Below are 18,116 nucleotides of genomic sequence, written 5' to 3' on the forward strand. Positions count from 1 at the left end.
TTTGTGTGTTCCCTCCTCCAACAATACATTGAATATTATGTGCACTAGGCCATTCAAGTCAACAGTTACATCCACAAGTAAGTCAGTAAAAATATAAAATGCATATGTTTATCACTGAGATTTTGTGTCTTTAGCTATAAGCTAGGTGATATCATTATTTAATTGATCCATAAACCGATAAAAATTCAATAATCATTTTGAATTTTATAGGATCGTATCAATATAACGTCCCAGAATCGCTACCGGTGGCTTCAGTGGTTGCTAGATTAAAGGCTGCAGATGCTGATGTGGGACCTAATGCTGAAATGGAATATAAGATTGTAGATGGTGATGGCTTGGGAGTTTTTAAAATTTTAGTGGATAAAGAAACACAAGAAGGAATAATTACGATACAGAAGGTAAACTCAGCTCATTATTTCTATTTTGGTATTCAGATAAGATCATTTAATTCCTAGAATCCACTATGGCCAGCATTACTCTTTCTCCCTCCCCTCTGCCCATTGTCCCAGTGTAAGTGAAACCAGGCACAGTGGATTCTGGGAGGAGGAGTTCTTTCAAAAGGCTTGGAAAGAACTATTCTTCCCAGAATCCACCATGCCAAACATCACTTACATTGTAAGGGACAACGAACAGAGGGAAAAGAGAAAAAGAGGCAGAGGGAAGGGGAAGGGGAAAGGGAAAATGCCTCCATTTTGTCCCTTGTTGCCACTACTGGTACTGTTTCCGCCAACAAGAAGGGGGCAGAGGAGTGTGTTTGGGGCCTAGCTAGGGGAAGCTTGGGTAGCTGGGAGGGCAGCACCCTTCTGAGGCCTTCTTTGGATTGGCTTCATAATTTTTCCCATTTTTACTGTTTATTTTGTGTTTGTGGCAGGAGGGTGGGGGAGGAATTGTGAAAAAACAAAGCCAATCCAAAGAGAGCCTCGGATGATTTGTCCACCTCTAGTCTAAAGTATTATCCTTTTTTAGTTGAACAAGATGAAATTACGGTTGCTTACAGTTGTAGAATTCTATACACACTTACCTGGGAGCAAGTTCCACTGAATGTCATGGGCCTGAGTAGATATGTATAGAATTGCACTGTAACTTAGGATTCTTGCAGAATGTACGAACTCCCTGGTAGCATAGCTCTGGTTCATACATTAAGCTGGATGGTGCTGCTGTAGCAAGATGGAGGAGTGGCACAATTCCATATGTAGTAGCATGATAGAAGAGTGATGCAGTCTTATCCTCTCCATCATCAAAAAGCATCCAGTGGGAGCCAGGCCCTCCCCTTGAGTGCCTGATGCATTAGTTCCTGGTTTGTGTGATTTTTCCTTGCCTTTTTAAAAACGTCTTAACTTGTTATTTAATCAAACAAACACATTTGGACAGTACACAACAAAGTATAATGATGGCCTTACACATCTAATAGATGCTTTAGTTGTAACAATTCTGGAAAGATGTATTTGCACACAGCTCAGAAATGACACAACAATATATCCCTCTTAATCCTTTATTAGCAGTATTAGCCATTTTTACACTGAGTCTCCGTGCTGTCTGGTGCTTGCACAGTGCAAGGGCCGGAGAGCATGGTGCTTGCCTGTCCTAGAAGGTTGTCTATCCATGTTGAGGGATATAACCTCATTTCCATGCAAAGGCGACAGATCTTGGTTAATTAACCCACAATTTGTCAGGTTGCGTGCCATGCGTGAGCTGCTCCCCATTTCGGACCGATCGGCGGTTGCTTAATGAAGTGCCAACCCAGACGCTTTGGGTTGTTTGTGGGTTAAGCAATCTGAAGTTAACCTATGATTAGTTATTAGGTTAATGAACCCACGATTTGCCACCATTACATGTGAACAGGCCTTGTGTGTGCTTGAGGGAATGGGCTCATGCTGCTCCTCCACCACTTTTTGTAGTAGCAACCTCACTACATGTTCAAACTGGGACATAGATTGGAAGCAGAGTTGAAAAAAACATTTAAAAAGTTTGTCCTTCCTTGTTCAGCAGCCAGTGGAATGTGGCATCCATAGCTTACTCATTTAATATCTTTCAACAGAGATCTGGAAGAATTATGCCTATCCTATAAGGAGAACATTTGTCAGTGTCAATGAATATCTCAGTGAATATCTCAGGTCTCTCATGTGCCAAGTAGGGTGGTCAAATGTCCTACTTTACAGGGGCAGCCCTCTGTTCGAAGGCCTCCTCTATTTGAAGGGCTATCTAGTCCAAGTCCAGATTAAAGATATAGAACCATAAAAAGGGAAAGCAGGGGCTTTGGAATTACCCATCAGCACTTGGCCCCTGGACAGGAGATTGAACAGGCAAGACACTGAAGTCACCCAGTCATAGTCTTCTCCATTATGTTAAGTTATATTTCTATTTAATTTCTAGCTAAACTAGAGTTATTTCTGAATTTGCATCTATGTGTACAAATTAACATATGCAAATCTTTGCCCTCTTTTGCCCTCTTTTTTGGTAATGCACTTCTTGTTTTTTGATGATGTGTAAGTGACTACCCTAGTGACAAGTCAGGATGCACACTGACTGAAAATCTAAGCACTTTATTTTTTTAGAATGGTGGAGAATGTCATAAATAATTGATATTTTTCTTTGTTTTAAGATTTTATTCACTGTTGTCGGGGTCACAGAGGAGACAGATGTCCCTCTCAGTCACACTGCTGAGAATTACATCAAACCTGGCAGAAGAAGTACATATAGTTTGCAGCCAACAACTTTGTTACATCCTTCAATAACAATTTTGCCTAGTGCTTTAAACATTTCTTTTCACGCTATGCAAATTGGGACACTATTCCCTAGTAGATAATTTAGTACTGGAAACTCTCATCTTTCATTTATAAAATGAAGCAAGTTTCTAACTGATATGGCTTTAAAATGTCTAGTGTCAGGACCTTAGAAACACAGGATACTCAGCAGTGCAAATAATGTAGGAAATCATCAATTTTTTCCCTATTGGATTTATTTCTGTAGGATTCAATACGGCAAGATTAGGGGCCCAATACTTAAATATCAAGTGATTTCATCAAGTCTCAGCATACATACATTAAATACAAACAGATGGAGTATCTACATCAGTTATGACAGGCGTAATATGCAAGTAAAATGGGTCAACAGTAGTAAGAAATAGGTTGTATCCAATTGTGCTGTTCTAGCAGCAGGATTTCCTGCTACTGGCTGCAGCTCCCACTCACCCTCCAGATTTGCTCCAGAGGGTTAGGTGAACCTCTGGAGCAGATTTGCAGTGCATGCAATGGGGGTGCAGAGGAAGGAGAGGACGGAGAAATCCCATCATGCAACTGTTGGATCCAACTCAATGTTTATCATTCCATTGTTGGAGAAACAAAGTGAGGGATGGATTCTGAAATTTAGATCATCTTCCAGTTTTGTTCTATAAAAATGGACACCGAAGGACAAATGGAGTCATTTGCTTCCCTTTTTCCATGGACAAAGCCCCTCAGTTCCTCCAACCTGGAGACAGTTTAGCTAATCCCCTCCCCCGTTTCCAATGGAGCGGGGTGGGGAGATTTAAAATAAAAAGATCCGGTGAGTTGAAATCAGCAGCACACCATCTACTTTGGCCAGCACAAGCCAGGTGTGTTTGGGATGAAGTAGTACTTTGCTCCTATCAGACCCCTGTTAGGATAATACTGCTACTGTATTTTCACATTTTGTAAGTTTAGCACCTTTATTCTTACTATATTGTTTGTTTTATAAACCCATCTTAAAACTGCCTGGTAAAACAAGCTTCCTGGGTCTCTTGTTCATTTGAAAGATAGACAAGTCTGATTTACCTAAAGGATACACACAAAACAAAAAAAGGATTTTCTTTAAAAAGAGATTCACAAAACTGCTCTCTGGAAAAACAAAACAAAAAACTGCACATCAAGCTTTTTTTGTGCGCATGATAGGGATAGCTTGTTTTGCGATTTCCTTCACACAGGACAAAATGCTCACTGTTCTTTCTTTTTAAAAAAAGATAAATGGTTGAGACATAGGATCTAATCAGATAACACTAATGCGCAGATATTAATGAAGCTGTCAAGCTACATTCACTGTACTGAAGGAAGACCTAAAGTATGCACTGTCCTTTTAACCTTCAGTGCTGTTGTGAGATGGTAGCTTGCTATTCTAACAGAATCCCATACTTGAGTCATAGTAATGAAAGGACAATCCAAAGGCCAGCTAAATGATGATTGGTATGAAATAAACATTAGTGCTGTCAGATCCAAAGTGAAACAGAAAACCCTTTACGATGTGACATCTTCATAACCCAAAGCATCTTCCCTACTTAAGCATGTCTACTTTGCTTTCCAGCATAATATTAATACAGGATTTCATGGTAGTGGTACATATGAGGAGACTGATAAATGTTTATTTAAAATAACTTTAGATTGTTCAAACTAGTATTTGGGAGCAAGAAGCCTTTCGGCCAGATTGATCCAACCGATTACTCCCATCTGCCTATTAGTCCAGAGTCAGCAGCACCTCATACAATGGGAAGGGGCTGGAGGTAGTACATGACAGCTGCCTCTTAGCAGTGACTACGTGGGAGGAGTCCCCATGCTTTTACTGACAGGGAGCTGGGAGAAGCCTTCTTCAGGCATTCACTTCTCAACCCTCAAAGCAGCCTGCGTGGATGTGTGGGGCTAGCTCTGTCCCCTCAGTGGTGCTGGCAACATTCCTGAGATGATATGTGATTGGCTGAGGATGAAGCGTGGGCAGTGGGCAGATGGCTACTGAATATTTGTTTGTTTATTTATTACATTTCTATACTGCCCCATAGCTGAAGCTCTCTGAGCAGTTCACAAAAAGTGAAAGCTCAAGGTACGGTGTAAAACAGTATGAAATATAAAAGCTTCAAACTACGGTATAAAAGTGCAACCAGAATAAAACCCAGCAGCAATGCAGAGATTTAAAATACTGATTGGAAACAGCAGAACTAAAAGACTAGAATGCTAAATTGCTGGGAAAATAAAAACGGTCTTCACCTGGCCCCAAAAGGAGTACCACCCTGGCTGGATGTGCCTGGTCTTGCCTGATCTCGGAAGCTAAGCCCTGGTTAGTACTTGGATGGGAGACCACCTGGGAATCAGGCTTCCTGCATTGAGCAGGGGGTTGGACTTAATAGTCTTTTAGGCCCCTTCCAACCCTATGATTCTGTGATTCTGTGAATGTGGGCACCAGGCAAACCTCACTAGGGAGCTCATTCCACAGCTGGGGTGCCACAGCAGAAAAGGGCCTTTCCTGGTAGCCACCCACCTCACTTCCTTTGGCAGGGGCTCCTGGAGAAAGATCCCTGAAGGTGACCTTAGGATCTGGGCAGGCACATATGGGAGGAGGCGATCCTTCAGATAACCTGGCCCCAAGCCATTTAGGGCTTTGAATGTTAATACCAGTACTTTGAATTGGGCTTGGACATGGACTGGCAGCCAGTGCAGCTGGAAAAGTACTGGGAAAATGTGGTCTTGTTGGCCAGTCCCCATTAACGCTGCCCTGTAATCTCACTGCCTTGTTTTGGACCAGCTGACATTTCTGGACTGTTTTCAAAGGCAGCCCCACGTATAACGCATTTCAGTAATCCAGGTGAGCAGTTATAAGAGCATGAATAACTGTAGCTAGGGCTATCTCTGTCTAGATAAGGGCATAGTTGGTATATCGGTCTAATATCCAGGAACACCCAACATACCTGCCCATACTGGACACTGCTGGCTGTTCAACATTGTGTACCATTTCTGACATTTTGGCAATGTCGTAGAAACTCTCCACTCAATTGGGGCAACCCATATGATAAATGTTTTCAGGGATCACATCCTCTATGAGCAGCAGAAAGTATGTCAGAGGACTCCTCCAACCCAAGGCAACCAACAGCCACAATATCACCATGATCATAGTATACAAAAATTTAACAGAGTGTTAATGCAGTAGTGAAAGATCTGACTTAGTCCATGGTGCTCCATGTGTTTGTGGGCACAGTGGGGGAAATAACTTCCCTTCCTCCTTGACCATCTTATAGCTAGGGATGTACAGACTGTGTAAAATCTGCTTCATCTGTGTTTTGCGGATTGTCAGGCGTCTTTCGTTCTATCATCCGCCTACAGACGGATGCAATTTTTTTTCGTCATGTGGAAAAATACGGAAATAATTACGTAAATATTTACGTAAATATTTACGTAAGTATTTGCATATTTACATAATTTACCTCATTACACAACATTTAGTGTATTGTCCCCCGTTCCATTCAACGTTTCCTCAGCCGAAACGTGCGTATTTTTCTACTGATTTATATGCGTACATTTTGATAAAGTAAAAAAATCATCCGAAAGTCCATGGACTCCACTTGGCCTGAGGGGGCAGTCCGCAGTAGATTCCACAGGTCGGATTCTTAGAAATCCGAGCTGATTTTAATCTATCTTGAATTTCTCCAGAATGCCTACTTGTAGCTCATTTCACAGGATCAATTCAAATGGTGGTAAAGTTGCCATGTTTTAAGTCTGCCACCTTAGTTTCACATTATGAGCCCCTTCAGACCACATTTGGGGAAAGAAGAGAAAGAATGTTAGTTTTAAAATGTTATCCCTGATGTGGTGACATTTTATACTTTTATAGAATGATGGCCTGCTAACTAATTGAGTATTGAGTTGAGTATTAATCTCACCAGGTGAGATTGTTTTTGCAATCTTAAAAATAAATATCGGTGTGGGTCCAATGTATTTGAAGCACTTTCAGGATATAATAATTATATGATCCAGATCATTTTCAAAACTTCTTCAGATTGTAGTTGCTTCCCTGCCACATGGCCAGATGAACTGACAGAGTGCCTCCCAGCCCCAGTGGATAAGGCTGTCAATAAGATATGCCCATTTCTGATTCAAGAGAGAAATGGAGATCAATAAATCGCAAGAAACGTAAATTAAAGGTACATGCCTTTGTGCTGAGTGACTGTTACAGTATGGTCAGCAAACTCTTTCCTCCTGCTGTGTTTTAATTAGGCCGCTTCCAAGAAGGCTGCTTTAAATAGTTTTCTTTTTTTGTCCTGTATTTAATGCCTTGGAAAGCTGGCATTGAATCATACTTCATTTCTCATTCCTACTAGCCAGTTTTGTTATAATTTTCAGTAAAAGAGTCTAATTGCGCATATATACATTGTATCATATACCACTCTTTGGTCACAGGAGTTTGTTCTTCAGATGCAGGACATCTTACTTCCAATGTAACACAGCCCAGTAGATTTGAATAATTTTGAGTATGACATAGAGATTACTATAATGTTCAGTACTTACAAAAAAAAATTAAGGGCCCTCATTAATCACGAATGTAATATGCTATTAGGCCACAACTCAACACAAAGGCAGGCTTAATTCTTTGCTAGTTTGAGGCCTTTCTGGGTTTAATAGGCAGGATATAAACACAATCAATCAATCAATCAGTGGGTTAATAGCATCTTAATTGCAACGATGCACTCTTACCTGAGAGTAAGACCCACTGAACTTAGTGGGGCTTACATGTAAGTAGTCATGTACAGGATTGCACTGGAAATGGAATGTATTGTCTATGGAGGAAGGGTCAAATAAATATCTTTATAATCACGTGCCTGTTAAGGAATAAAAATACATTCCATTAAATGATATGGCATAAATCTTTTAAATTAATTTTTAAATGTAAATGTGATTAATTTCTGTATTATTTCAGTTTACATTAAGTCCTTTAGGGTGCAATCCTACTGGGATGCGAGTCAGCCTCTGAACTTGGAGGCTGACGGGTATCCTATGCAGAGCATTTTTGCTAGACAGGCTTTTTCACCTATCTAGCTGGGGCTCTGCAGAGCAGGAGAGAAGGGGGAGGCCAGAGAATTTTTTGTAAGCTGGCCTCCACAGTCCGCTCCCCTTCCCACCCACAGTGGGGGAGGGTGTGGGGAGTGCGGTCTCTTGGGTCTGGATCCAGGAATCTGAACTATCCTATGTCCCCCCAGATGCTGTTTAGGGGCCATAGCATTGCTCTCTTGATTAGGTTTCTAGATCTCGTAGCTGTGGACATAACTTCATTCAGAGGAAGTCAAATGCTATTTAATTAAAGGGCATAAAGCAATGCTTAGTTTTAGAACTCTGTCGGCGGGGATGAAATGACTCTCATAGGCTGTCTTCTCTGCATCCCTGGATTTAAATTGGAAATATGTCAGCTGTCCCTGACATCTGAATCTGAAATTCTATCCAACATATAATGGACAGTATCCAATGCTGACAATCCGCCAACTCTAAACACTTTGTGCTAGCAGGAATGTCTGCTAGCACTTGCTAGTGCAGCCCAGGAAACAATCCAAAACAAACTCAGGAAACCCCTTCTGCAAACTCCACTGATTTGTCCTATTACAGAAGCAGCAGTTTCAGCTAGTTTTCCATTGCACTAGCGAGTGCTAGTTTCCCGTCATGCTACTAGACATTGGATAGTGCCCAGAATCTTTCATTGTTTAATTATTTCAGAACTATTCCAGACCAAGCATTCTACATCCTTAACAACTATGGGAAGTAGAGTTTTGAGGAGCAATGCAATGCACAAACATTCTGCAAACATAAAACAAAACATAAACATAAAGTGGATAAGGTAGACATTACCAACATTTAACTCTTGTATTGCCATTATAAAGAGTATCTGCAGCACTGGATTGTAACCAACATTAGAATTTGGCTGCAGAGTAAATGGCCACATGAACCTTATACAGGCATTTCCTTGAATGTATGATAAGAGTTCTCCGTGTGTGAGGAGATGGAGGTGTGTATAGTGGCCCCACTCCCTATGTTCCCATGTGCCCTTGCCCCCCTCATCCCTGACCTTGCCGCATTGAGCAGCAAGGTCTGAAGCGGGTTCTACTTGCATTTGCTTGAACATGAGCAGAACTCTATGCTGCTCAATTCAGCAAGATTGGGGACTGAAGGGGCAGGGCTAGCGCACATGGGGACTGAGGAGTAGGGCTAGCACACTTTCAACACTTACTCATTTGGGAGGACACCTGCACAGGCCTTATGTCTACACAGATTCAGTGTATTCCCTAATTGTGCAAGCACTATGTAAGCACTAGTTTACACAGCAGCATGCTGTCCAACATAGGCCAGTGTTGTTACTTGTGCTTTACAGCAGGTAGGGCATGGAGACGGGGGAAAAGGCCGTTTGCCTAATGTTTAAATTGCCAATGGCAAAAGAGAGGCTTGAACTTGGAATTCCTAGCTTCGAAGGAGCAATTGCATGAGATGGAACAGGGACTGGGTGCCCTGTATACCATGTTTATGTCTGTGTTTATGTACACGCTTAAACCAACGTATTTTTACTGCATTTGCTATTTACACTACTTTAGCCAATCCAATCTCTGGATAAGGTGCTTTAGGAAAAATGCATACCTTTGCTTATCTAGAAATTTCAACAGTTCTCACTAGATTTTGTTTGTGTGGTTTGTAAAGCCCTCCAAAAGCAAAATCTGTGAAGAGATGCTGAGATTTGTAGATGGGCAAAGTCATGAATTCTACATATAGAATCCTATTCGGAAATAGGCTAAACTATAGTAAATAGCAAAGGTAATCATAACATGTTGGCTTAAGTGTGGTTGAACACCATATGTATGTATGTATGCATGTATATGTGTGTGCACACACACATTTGGAATGTGTGTGAAATCTAGGGATGGGTGGACTCACCTCAGTCCAGGTTTCCTGGGCGCTTGGCAAGCTGCCACCCTCACTTACGCTCATCAAGCAGCCACAAGCCCGACCAGCAGGCTCCGACAGCTGCCTGCCCTCCATGTGAGACACCATTTTTACACAAAATGGCACCTCGCAGTTTTCTGTAAGTTCAATCTTATGGAAATGACAGGTGTAAAGGGGCCATTTCGGCAAGATTACAAGCAGTGGTTTGACAGGAGGAGAATGAGAGGGGCTTCCCTCTCCCTCATTCTCTGTGGTAGCAATGGGAGCGGGAGAAGGAGCTCCCTTCCCCTCCTCCGATCCCAGCTACCATGGGGGCAGCAGTGCCGTCAGGACAGGAGGAGAGCGAGTGGGGCTTCCCTCTCATTCTCCTGTCAAGCACTGCCACTGTGGTAGCTGGGATGAGAGGCACCCACAGCTTCCCTCCTCTGTGTGACAAGCACTCTGTCAGTCTCTCCCCTCCTCTGTGTGCACAAGGGCTTGACTGCTGGAGTTGCCATGTGTGCCTCAACCGCTCCTGCAAGGAGGAGATGGCGAGAGTGGTTGGTGTACGTGTGGTGATGGGGACTTTGGGCTGTTCCTGGCTCCTTGCCGAGCCCCGGGGCACTCGGCAGCCCGGTCCGTCAGTGCCCCATTGCTCAGCAGACGAGGGCCAGGGGGCCAGATGCAGGGGAGTCCACTGGCCTCCTGGCCCCAACTTGGTGCTCATGACATCCCTAGTGAAATCTGCTCCATCTGATTTTTTTTTTGCAGATTTCTCCAATCCACATCACTTAGAAATGGACATTGACCAGGCGCATTTTGCGTTTGGAAATCCGTACATTTCAGGACTTGTGATGTGTTCCATGGAACAGAAAAACTGTCCAGTAAAATGCACGCATTTCAAAAGTGAACAAAAAAACTGCCAATTTTAAAATGTGTACAAACACAGTCTTTAAAATTGCTTTTATTTGCAACATAACAATAACAACAACAACAATAGGAGGGAACTCATATCATAAAAGATATCACTTACACAGTAATCATTAATATCTCCCTTGGTATAGGAAAAAAAGAACACAAAGTGAGTGTGTGTGTGTGGGGGGGAGTGTTTAACACTTTTATTTCAAATATGTATGTTAATATATGCAGTCCATATATAAGCATCCATATGACTTCAACAGTTGTAGAAGATACGCTCAAATGTCGCAAGAGTAGTGATATCCTCAGCCCATGGAGAGATAGGTAGTGGGTGTTTTTCCTTCCAAGCTTGATGTATTCTCTTACTATTTGTAAGGGCTCCCAGTATCCACTTTTGCTGACCATCTGATAATCCTCACTTCACAGGGATGTAGTTTAAAAGTGCATGTACATCTACTGTTATCACAGATTTTTCAAGACCAATCCGTACACTTCAGGACTTGCGATGCATTCACGGAACAGAAAAGCTGTGACTGATAAAATGCACACATTTGAAAAGCGAGCAAAGAAAAATATGTACAAGCACAGTTTAGTCAATGAATGGATGTGTACAAAAATGCATACAATTTGAAAAATGTGCACAAAATTTATATTTAAAAAACACACCAACAAATCCATATTAAAGTAGATTTTACTAATAAACACACACATTGTCTAGCTATAAACAGAGAGAGAGAGAGAGAAAGAGAGAGAGAGAGAAACCTAACCCCATACTGTTCGTGCTTCTTAGTGATAGAAAACTGGGAAAGATTTCCTCCTCCTCTTTGAAAAGGAAGAGTGAGGTGCTTGAGTATCTCCTGCCAAATCCCAAAACGGGGAAACATGACATTCCGATCAGGGATCATGTCAGACATGTGTCTGGGTCTTCCTTTTTGGCACAGCATTCTTGCCACAATGTAGTTCAGCTTTCCTGAGACAAGAGTAAAATCAGTTCCCGACTTGCCTAGGAAAGCAGTACCACCTGGAAGAATTGTTGATAAATTGTACCTGAATTGTTTACTAATCACTGAGTTGTAAAATGTCATACATACAAAGAAATGGACTGTGACCTGAGAAAGCATGCTGCCACCTATCAAATTGACATGAATCTTTGCTTTGGGACCTGGCCAGGCATGCAATTTGTAGGCAGTTTTCTTATCTGCTGTCTCCTCCATGACACTGTGAACTGCAGTGATAGTGACATTAATAGTAATTTGTACTACCATTCTTCTTAATCAATCCAATTTACATGTTTGATTGTGACATTAGCAGCAGTTCAACCAATTTCCTTTTGGTTGATTTATGTGATATGAAAGCAGTGTCTCACACACACACAAAATTACCTGTCATTGTTAGTTTGGATTCTGCTGTTTACTATAATTAAATAATTATCTTGCTCTCCAATTACCCACATTTCCCCTCAAAGAGGGAATGCAAATCCTGGTTTCTTTTCTGGATCATATGATATTGCTTTGATATTTCAGATCTTCATGTACAGTAAATTGGAAAATTAGCAATGGAAATAAATTCAGTTAACACTGCTGGAAATGACATGACCCAGGTTATATGACAGTGTTCTTTCATCATGCAACTATTTCCTCTTAAGAACTCTGTCAAACTGTATCCTATAACATGTTTAAAAGGCTGGGGAATCCTATTTGGCGCTCCAATCTCCTGGATTTTTTAGGGCTGTCATTAGTGTGGTGGTTTTGGGATGGAAGGCATCAGGATCTTTTGCAAGACTGTAGTCCACTTGGACCTCTTGATTTTTAAAATCTCAGTTGTGGAGAAATATGTTATGTGAATTATCTCCAACTGTGAGAAATGTTAGCATTTGGTAACAATTAACATATTGTACTTAGGTAAAACCAATATATTCAGTGATATGTACAAATCAAGGACTTTGCTGATTCAGCTTTGGAAGTTTACTTTAGCTGGTGCTTAAACTTCTGCATAACCTTTTGCTTGTAGGAGCTGGATTACGAAGCCAAAGCCAGCTATACCTTGAGAATAGAAGCAGCAAATAAGCAGGTCGACCCTCGCTTTCTAAGCCTTGGGCCATTCAGTGATATGACGACAGTGAAGATCATTGTGGAGGATGTCGATGAACCACCTATATTTACTTCCCGTTTGTATACCATGGTGGTATCTGAAGCAGCCAAAGTGGGCACCATCATTGGAACTGTAGCAGCCCATGATCCAGATTCATCGAACAGTCCTGTCAGGTAAGTTTACAGCTCCTTCTCTTTGCTCCATCAGTTTCTGTGGTATGTTTTTATCACAGGATCATTCCCAAGTACGGAATTTGAGGTTTGGTAGTTACATCATATTTATCCAAAAATTGTTATTATTTTTGATCTAAAGCCAAAACTTGAGAAGGGGCAGAACCCAACGAGGCGCTTACACCCCTGCTGATTCGCTTACTAATTTCATTGCAGAAGTGGCCCCTACAGCTTGCTCAATGGCAATTTAGCACTTTCAGGATAACATAAAGTGAGCAGCGGTCATGTAAGGGAGCTACGCCAACCTGCCTCCTTCCGAAAACGAGTGTTTCTGCTTGTTTCACGGCTTTCCCTATAGACCATTAAATCTACGTTGCATAACTGGTGGGTCCCTGTATGGTCCTGCAGTGGGCTTCCAGAATTTAGAGGTGCCGAGATAATGATAAGCCAGATCCAGGTTTGCTTACAAGGAGACTTCACTGAGTACTTACAGCACACAGCCGTACCCAATGGTTGGATCAGACAGCTTCTCTAAACCCAAAGCCAAGGGGTGCAGTGGGTTTTATACCATACATGTTAGCAGTGAGGCAGCATGACAGCAGCAAGCGTTCATTAGCGTTCATCTGCAACTTTCCCAGCATAGACTAACAATGCTTGTTCAGGAGGAAAACCATCAGAACTTTCCCAGCACAGACACCTGTAGCTTAGCATAAACAGAGCCTCCCGTCTCAGGCGCATCCGAGGTCCTGATAAGAGAAGAGGTGCAGAGCTCGTTAGCATGGAATGTGCTGAGGCAAGGATATCGACCTTTGACTCATTTTACCAGCCAAGAGGCCCACCTTGCAAGAGAATTGCACTAATAATGAACTAAAGGAGAGAGCATTATGGATCTCTAGGCCCCTGTAAAACTACTGGTGACTTGGTTACAGGCCTGGGGCCATTACAGTCCCACTTGTGCAATGGAATTGGCAGGACCCACCACTTGCAGAAAGGAATCGGCAGGGCAGAAAGGAATCTACCAGGGCATAAGCAGCTTGTTGGATTCTGCCCATGGATTTGATCAGCACACAAAGAACTGCACAGTCAGGACCTTTCCAATGTTGATGAATGATCTGTGCATGCCCTTTGTGTTATTGTGGACTATGTAATAAATGCAGAAGATCCTTACTCACATGGAGGTTCACTGTGCTGTAGACACTGGAACAGCTAAATCCACATAACACTAGTTTATTTCTGTGTTGTAGCTGTAAACAGGCTTAATTCTTTTAGGGGCACAACACTATACAAACGCTCAAATAGATAAATATTCCCTTTCCCCTTGCAGTATGCATCCATATTAGTGATGGGCGGATGGCTCACCTGCCGTTTGCGGGGGGGGGGTGTCCTCAGCAGGGGGAGGCGATCTGTCCCTCCCCCCAGAATCTTGGCTGGCTGGCTCTGCTCCGCAGTGATTCCACGGAGCCTCCGGCCGGCTCCAAAGCACTAGCGATACGGCCGCCATTGCTGTATCGCTGGCTGGGCTGATTGGTGTTGAATGGGGTACGGCTACCCTTGAAAGACCAGGTCTGCAGCCTGGGGGTCATTTTGGACTCCCAGCTGTCCATGGAGGCTCAGGTGTCAGCTGTGAGCCGGACAGCGTTGTATCAACTCCATCTGATACAGCGGCTGCGCCCCTTCCTTCCCGACCATCTGCTCCCATCAGTAGTACATGCCCTGGTCTCCTCTCGTTTAGACTACTGTAATGCGCTCTACGTGGGGTTACCTTTGAAGACGGTTCGGAAGCTGCAGCTGGTACAGAACGCGGCGGCTCGCCTGATTAGAGGCAGCCGCTGGCGAGATCACATCACTCCAGTGCTGAAGGAGTTGCACTGGTCACCATTTGTTTTCCGGGCCAAATTCAAGGTGTTGGTTTTGACCTTTAAAACCCTATATGGTTCCGGCCCAGCCTATCTTAAGGAGCGCCTCCAGCAACACCAGACAGGCCACTTAACAAGATCAGCCTCGGATGGCCTTCTCTCTGTCCCATCAGCCAGGACAGCTAGACTGGTGGGGATGAAGGGCCTTTTCTGTGGTGGCCCCCACTCTGTGGAACTCCCTCCCTAGGGAACTCCATCATGCCCCCTCTTTAATGAGCTTCCGTCGTGCATTAAAAACGTGGTTGTTCAGGCAGGCATTTGGGGTGGGTTAGGGTATTTAAAAAAAAAAATTATGGTAGAATTTTATTGTTTTAAATTGTTTTATGGTGTGTTGTACATTGCCCAGAGTGGCTGGGTGACCAGCCAGATGGGCGATTAATAAATTTAATAATAAATAAATAAATAAATTGACTGCGGACACAAATGGCGTCCACTATGCCATTTGTGGCCGTAAAGGTCTTAGCTTAAGCTAAATGCAGCCATTTAGGTTGCAAGGCTGCATTTACCTTGCATCCTTATGTTTAAGCCAGAGATATGTATGATGTACTTCTGCTTGATGTATGCATATACATACATATGTGTGCGTGTGATTGTTTGTTTAGGTAGGTAGGTAAGTAATAAGAGAGGTAGAGAGGTTCATGAGTCACCAACATTGTACTCCTTTCGGTGCCATGTGAAGACCTTTTTATTTTCCCAGCATTTTAGCATCCTAGTCTTTTAGCTCTGGTGTTTTAAACCTCTATTTTAAATCTCTGCATTGCTGCTAAGTTTTATTCTGGTTGTACTGTTATATAGTGCTGTTAAGCTTTCATGTTTTATTTTGTTTTATGCTGCACCTTATGGTTTTAATTTTTGTGAACCTCCCAGAGAGCTAGAGCTATGGGGTGGTATAGATGTGAAACAAACAAACCAATAAAGAAAGAAAGAAAAGAGGTTGGATGAAAAGGGAGCTCTCCAAAAGAACTTAGTTTAACTCAAAGTACTGTAGAATGTTCATGGAATGATTATCTAATAAATGTGTACCAGAGCAAAAGCAACACATAGGCATGATCTCTGTCTAGTTACAGTTCAGGAATGCCAGCTTTGCAGTGCTTACTTTGAAACTGTGCTGACACTTTTTCAGTGCTAAGGCTCACCCTTGGAAATGTTATGGTAAAATAATGGAGGGAGCAATCCTATGGCCACTAGACAGCGGCAAGAGGAATAAAGGCGGGATATAAATGCAATGATAAATAAACAAAATATTTATTTATTTATTTATTTATTTATTTCATTTCTATACCGCCCAATAGCCGAAGCTCTCTGGGCGGTTCACAAAAATTAAAACCAAACAACACACAATAAAACAATTTAAAATATATAGAACATTAAAACCACAGTATAACAATACAACCACAATAAAACCTAGCAGCAGTACAGGAGTTTAAAATACAGATTTAACACAGCAAAGCTAAAAATTTAGAAAGCTAAAATGCTAAAATGCCTGGGAAAACAAGCCATAGGATATGATGTTTTCCAGGAACCAACCTCAGAGCCCATGCTCCGAGGTCGGTTCCTGGAGAACCAACCTCCCCCCACTTCCGTGCTGCCTCCGAGGGAGTGCAGAACAGCCCCATCCTCTGCGCTCGCAAGAGGAGCGCAGAGCGGCTGAAAAGGGGCATAGCTGGGGGCGTTCCAGGGCAGGGAGGGTGGAAACGCCTGTACGACACATCCTATGCATCATACAGCAGCCTCCTTCCCCATTCCGTGCTCCCTCGGCTAGATGGCCGCAGTCGGCTGTCTAGCTGAAAAAGCAGGGCAGGAGAAGTGCTCCGGGAATAATCACCTCCGTGCTTCTCCTGCCCTGCTTTGGATAGGCGGTCGCCTCCGAGTTCAGAGGCGGCCACCTATCTGGATAGGACTGTGCCCTAAGAAGCGAGTCCCTTGAAACATATAAGCATGTCTTTTCATCATTACAGAGGAATCACAGACAGATACTAAACATCTAGGTTTGGGGAAGGGCCTTCTTGTTCAGAAGAAGAAACTTCCAGGACACAGACAGCTATGAAATTCAAATAAGAACAGGTTTTTCTTTCCATGATATGAAATATATGGCACACAAAACATTTTTATATGCTTCCTTGCCTTGATTTAGCCCTGATTAGTATTTTACCAAAGTTTGGCAGGTTGACAGAAAGAGGAAACAGGATCATATATCTGATAATACAGGTTGTTGTCACCACTTATTATAAATAGGAACATAGGAAGCTGCCTTGGTATAAGTCAGCTTCCAAGTCAGGCCATTGGTCCATCTAGCCCAGTATTGTTGATACTGCCTGGCAGCAGTTTCCAGGGTTTCAGGCAGGAATTTTTCTAGCCCTACCTGGAGTTGCTGGGGTTCAGACCTGAGACCTTCTGCATGCAAAGCAGGTGCTCTATTACTGAGACACGGCCCCTTCTATCGTACACTTACTTATTACATGCTTCTGCTTAGCGCACACATTTGTGCTAGAGATTCCCAATTAAATTAGTCTGTTCTGGAATCAATATTTGTTTCACAATCTATATTTCATGGAACTTTTCCAACTGTGATGTGTGCTGCTTTTAAATGACTGATCCCATCATTTAAACAGAACGAGAATCACCGGTTTAGGAAACACGATTTCGAATCTGAATATAGTCAAAGACTCCTTGGACAGTCTTGGGTAAATCACTCTCTTACAGCCTCAATTCCCTAGCTGTAGCATGGGAATTATAATAATTTACTTCAGTTTAAGAGATATCCTACGTTTTGGTAGTGCATGGATATTCAGATGTTGAGGAAGAAATATGTTTTGAAGAGGTAGACAATGCACAAAAATATTTCTAATAATGTTATGAGATTACTTTTAGTACATTTAAATAATCAGTTGATTTCCCCCCCTCCCCTCAAGAAAATCTGACATGCAAACTAATGTTCTCTAACCTGCTTTTTACCAGCTATGCTGAACAGTGTCAGGGTTAATAACTAGGAAACGTGAGAGCTGGCCAGAGATTAAATTCCATCTGCCTGGGTCTGCCAAGACTGACTACATTGCAAAGGTGACAGGCAATGTCTCTGGGGAAAGGATGCCAACCATGAAGCTGTTCAAGAGCAGTGCATTGCTAACCAAATGCAGTAGTTCAGGCATGGGGAAATACAAAAGCAGGGACTAAAATGAAAGCCAAATGGGTTTGCCCTGATTACAGAAACACTGCAAAAATCCTAATGGGTAGAAATAAAAATGACTGACCCTCCTCGGAGCCATTAAACTGGAGAGTGGTGTAAAAAAGATGGAAGAAACGAACAAATAAAAATGTACGGGTATAAGCCGAATAAACATTGATTTATC

At 42.5% G+C, this 18,116-nt stretch overlaps 1 protein-coding gene across 3 annotated transcripts in view; it reads left to right on the forward strand.

Moving 5' to 3' along the window:
* The window catches only part of LOC146347135 (cadherin-7), a 163,770-nt gene that overhangs the window by 104,718 nt on the left and 40,936 nt on the right, over positions 1 to 18,116 (forward strand). For all 3 annotated transcript variants that reach the window (XM_084849948.1, XM_084849949.1, XM_084849950.1), the window contains exons 6-7: positions 211 to 398; positions 12,600 to 12,853. In XM_084849948.1, the coding sequence (XP_084706074.1) occupies positions 211 to 398; positions 12,600 to 12,853 (442 nt within the window). The remainder of the gene's footprint in view (positions 1 to 210; positions 399 to 12,599; positions 12,854 to 18,116) is intronic.

Source organism: Heloderma suspectum, chromosome 4, assembly GCF_057233095.1.
Source record: "Heloderma suspectum isolate Gila_16-S chromosome 4, 16-S_ref, whole genome shotgun sequence".
NCBI classification, from domain to species: Eukaryota; Metazoa; Chordata; class Lepidosauria; order Squamata; family Helodermatidae; genus Heloderma; species Heloderma suspectum.